At 36.1% G+C, this 4,308-nt stretch overlaps 1 protein-coding gene across 1 annotated transcript; it reads right to left on the bottom strand.

Moving 5' to 3' along the window:
- Positions 1-1,971: 1,971 nt before the first annotated feature.
- On the bottom strand, positions 1,972-2,627 carry LOC133204240 (uncharacterized). The gene is made up of 2 exons (XM_061339981.1): positions 2,560-2,627; positions 1,972-2,356 (listed from the first exon to the last, which is right to left on the bottom strand). Exons 1-2 carry the CDS (start codon positions 2,625-2,627, stop codon positions 1,972-1,974), a joined length of 453 nt encoding a protein of 150 aa, XP_061195965.1.
- Positions 2,628-4,308: the final 1,681 nt, after the last annotated feature.

Raw genomic sequence — 4,308 nt, 5'->3', positions numbered from 1 at the left:
TGTTTGTATATATGTATATATGTTTATATGTACCTCTTGTATCAGTGATCTGGTTTTGAGAGAATAAAGAATTGAATTGAATGTGCTATTTTTAAATTGAGCCTTCTTTTCAAGATTCAAACACCTTTCCAACTCCGGCTCCTACAGTAAATTCTCTCTCTCTCTCAAAGATCTTGACTCCAGTAAGTATGCTATATATAGCTCTAGATAGACATTACACATCTCCTACTAAAAATATCTTCCATCCCTAAGCTATTTTGAAAAGAAACACGGTATTGAAATAATGGTTAATATATATTTTCATACATCCCTACATGATTGTATAAATCATTTTTTTTAAATCCCTAAAAAATGATTTAGTTAAAGTTTGCCAATGACCATGAAAAAACGTCCACTACACCAAAGTCCGATGGTGACGCCAAAGTCCGATGGTCTCGCCAAAGTCCGATGGTCTGCGCCAAACCCCGATGGTTTGACGTCGGTACGGACGCCAAAGTCCGATGGTCACGCCAAAGTCTGATGGCTCGTTTCCTATGATACACGTGCGCTAAAGTGCGATGGTCTGACACGCCAAAGTCCGATGGTGCGGAGAAACAATTAACGTTTATGATGTCACAATATTCCGACGTCAATCCTCAACGCCATAGTCCTTAATTCAAAACCAATAATTTAGGATGAGACATCGAATACAATTTGACTGATTTTACTTAATGTTTGCACTCACCTTCAGGAGTTATTAGGATTAGTCCTTGCACACCACTTGGCTGATAAGGGTTAGTCCTTGTGCACAATTACACTGATTCTAGGATGGGTTGCACCCACCCAAGACATTAAGAGTTAATCTTTGTACACGATTCGATTGCAGGCGCGTAGCCAGAATGGAAATGATGTGTACGCAGAGAAAGGCAGAGGGTGGGGTGGGGGTCTTGAGGCCCCCCAGTGTGTTAAGGGCTCTGGTCAGACACGTAATATAGTTTCTGCCAGCCAGGAAAAAATTACAACTTTAAAAACTTTGACAAGCAAGGAAGAAAAAGTCAAAATTTGAAGTCCTATTTCTTGTGTGTGTTTGTTGGGGGGGGGGGGTCAACTTTCACAAACCAAAGTTTATAAATACATTACCAAATTACCATGATTTAACAATGCTACAAGAAACAGTGGGGTCCATCCTTTCAATGTACATTTTCAATAGTAAAAGGTTAGGTTTGAAAATAAGTTGGAGTGGAACCCCCCCCCCCCCCCCCCCCGATACTATGTGCCTGCTGATGAGGGTCTAGAATTAAGCTCCTGAGTTTTACCAAATATTTCATTCATTTCCTTGCAAAATAAAAATTGGGCCATTTAGCATTTGTTTAGGAAAGAAAAAAGACATAGTAAAACAAAAGACATAGTAATATTTATTGTTTTAACAAAGTTAAAACTTGTACATGTAGTTGAGGCTTAAAATATAACTGATATATTGGTATCACATTTTTTTAACGTTTAAAAACACGTATATTAAATTTAATTATGAACAAAAAATATCGTATTGTAAATCATTACTAGTAGATCATAGCATTCAACGATGTGGTTGAAATTTAATTTCTCAAAGATCTTTAAAAAAATATCAATGTATGATAGAACAATGACAAAATGATGAATGATTTATTTGGATTTGGCAGTGATTAGATATCGAATTTCAAATTTTATCATACAGCCATAATAATTTAAAATTTTAAATCGAAAAGTATTACACAGGATAATTTGAAACACAAATATTTCTTGGATGGTACTGAGATTTTTTTTCTCCGAATAATTCTTTTTTCTTTTCTTTCTTTTTTTTTTTTTTCTTTTTTCTTTTTTTGAAAATGATGCATGTGTACGCACTTGCGTATTTGCGTATAGGCAGCTACGCGCCTAGATTGAATAGTTTTAGTCTCGCATCCAAAAGATGTTTGACTGGTTAGGGTTAGTTTCTCTCCCATCCAGGATATGTTACAGACTTTTTGACTGATTAGGGTTAGCCTCGCACTCATCCAAGAGATTAGGGTTAGCCTCGCACCCATCTGAGAGATTAGGGCTAGCCTCGCACCCATCCGAGAGATTAGTGTTAGCCTCGCACCCATCCAAGAGATTAGGGACAGCCTCGCACCCATCCAAGAGATTAGGGACAGCCTCGCACCCATCCAAGAGATTAGGGTCAGCCTCGCACCCATCCGAAAGATTAGGGTTAGCATCGAACCCATCCCTGAGATTAGGGTTAGCCTTGCACCGATCAGAGAGATAAGGGTTAGCATCGCACCCATCCGAGAGAAAAGGGTTAGCATCGCAACCATCCGAGAGAAAAGGGTTAGCCTCGCAACCACTTAAGAAATTATGGCTAGTGGTACAATATATTTTTTGTGTTTTTAGTGAACCATATAACGTTGGCGTTTAAATACTTAAAATTCATTTAATTTATTTTTAATCGCTTCACCTTGGCGCGGCATCGCAATTTGGCGCAGCAGTACTATGACGTCATAAATAATTATTTTTCTGCACCATCGGACTTTGGCGTGTGAACCATCGGGGTTTGGCGCAGACCATCGGACTTTGGCGTGACCATCGGGCTTTGGAGTCCCATCGCACTTTAAAGTCCTACATACATACATATACTATCATGCTTATTAATAAGAGAATATTTTTCTGTAGTTTTCTGTATGACAGCTCTTGATTAAAAAAAGTTGAAAGATATTATTATAATTATATAAATCGCTAACCGAGACAATCGGCCCTGGATACAATATAAATAATGTTAATCAGTGTAACAAATTTCACACACAAAAGATATAAGTATTTGGACTTTCCTTAAAGGTATATATATATACCAATCTAATTTAAAAAAAAATCAGACTTCTTAGCTAGATCCGCGCCGTATACACTCTTACGCAGAGTGTATACGGCGCGGATCTAAGAAGTCTGATTTTAATTAGATTGAGGCATATTATATAAATACTGCATGTAGTTGAGTGTAACATTGAAAATTTTCACCCCAAGAAAACCATTGTCAACCGAGGCGCAGCCGAGGTTGACAATGGTTTTCGAGGGGTGAAAATTTTCAATGTTACACTCAACTACATGCAGTATTTATTATATTATACTGAATGTTTTATACAAATACATATTACAGTGAACCTTGCGCGCATGAATTCTGCGCAGTCAATATTTTTTTGAATAACACCCGTCGTCAAGCAATGTTAACTGTTGCTACGCTGGTGGGCGTGGCTTCATTATTCAGCGGGTAATAGTGTTTTTTAACAAATGTTTCTCGACGAATCAGATTCAACTAATTTACATGAAAGTATAATATACAGATATAGCGCTGTATGATGATGTAGGTCACAAGAAAATGGGACATTTGAACTCACAGACTGTATCGGAATTTTTAATTTTATGCATTTGTAGGAGAAGAAAATACATATTTTCATACAAAACAATATATTTCCAACAAAGACTTTGGCAAGAAAATTTAAAATTACAAGTTGAGTGAATTTGGGCGAAATTTACATGACTGTTCTGCATGTACATGTATATATATACATTTAATCATGAACAGTTCGTTGACTTGCACAATTCTATCCATGTGTATGCATATTTAAGTTTCTAATCAAGAGTTAAGATTTATAAACAGTCAATGTGCTTTGTGTAAGCTTAAATTATTTCTACTTAACATTTTATGAATTATTTATAAAGAAATTTAGGTCTTGCATGTACAACTTACATGCATGGACATTTTCCCCAAAACAGCACATTTATGGATTAGGCATCATTATACATGTACATGTACTTCATCGGAATGATTTTTTCTACTACATGCTTCTAATTAGTGTACCCCCCCCACGCCCTCCCTCGTGTTCCGTACCTGAAGGGTTCTTTGAGTTTTTTTTTTGTTTTGTTTTGTTTGATTGTTAGGTTTTTTTTTTTGAATAAAATATTTTCTTTTACATATTCACAAAGTATTACAACTGAATAATCCAAAATATAACCTAAAACTAGCCTTTTGTAAAAAATCTCACTCTATAATACTAATATTCTCTTTTAGTATCAAGTGTGTGAATTTTAATAAAAGGCTAGTTTTAGGTAATATTTTGGATTTTTCAGTTGTGATACTTTGTGAATGTGTGATAGAAAAATATTTTATTTAAAAAAAGTCAAAGAATCCTTGGGATAAAGAACACGGGGGGGGGGGGGCGTCCCCAAGCACCTCTATGCTGTGAATGGAACATCTTCTTCTTATTTTTTTTTACGTCGGGATCGAAATCCTTCCTTTTGCGTCTTTTGCGATCAAGGTAT

This window comes from Saccostrea echinata, unplaced genomic scaffold (genome assembly GCF_033153115.1).
Source record: "Saccostrea echinata isolate AGI-Se365-2 ecotype Australia unplaced genomic scaffold, CSIRO_AGI_Sech_v1 ptg000052l, whole genome shotgun sequence".
Classification (NCBI taxonomy): domain Eukaryota; kingdom Metazoa; phylum Mollusca; class Bivalvia; order Ostreida; family Ostreidae; genus Saccostrea; species Saccostrea echinata.
This window is presented reverse-complemented; position numbering and strand designations above follow the sequence as displayed.

Bases quoted from the DNA above. Each gene is read 5' to 3' on its own strand.
- LOC133204240 (XM_061339981.1), bottom strand. From the start codon at position 2,627: ATGTATGTATGTAGGACTTTAAAGTGCGATGGGACTCCAAAGCCCGAT. The intron at 2,357-2,559 runs GTCTGCGCCAAA...TTGTACCACTAG, and splicing joins GGTCACGCCAAAGTCCGATG to CCATAATTTCTTAAGTGGTT.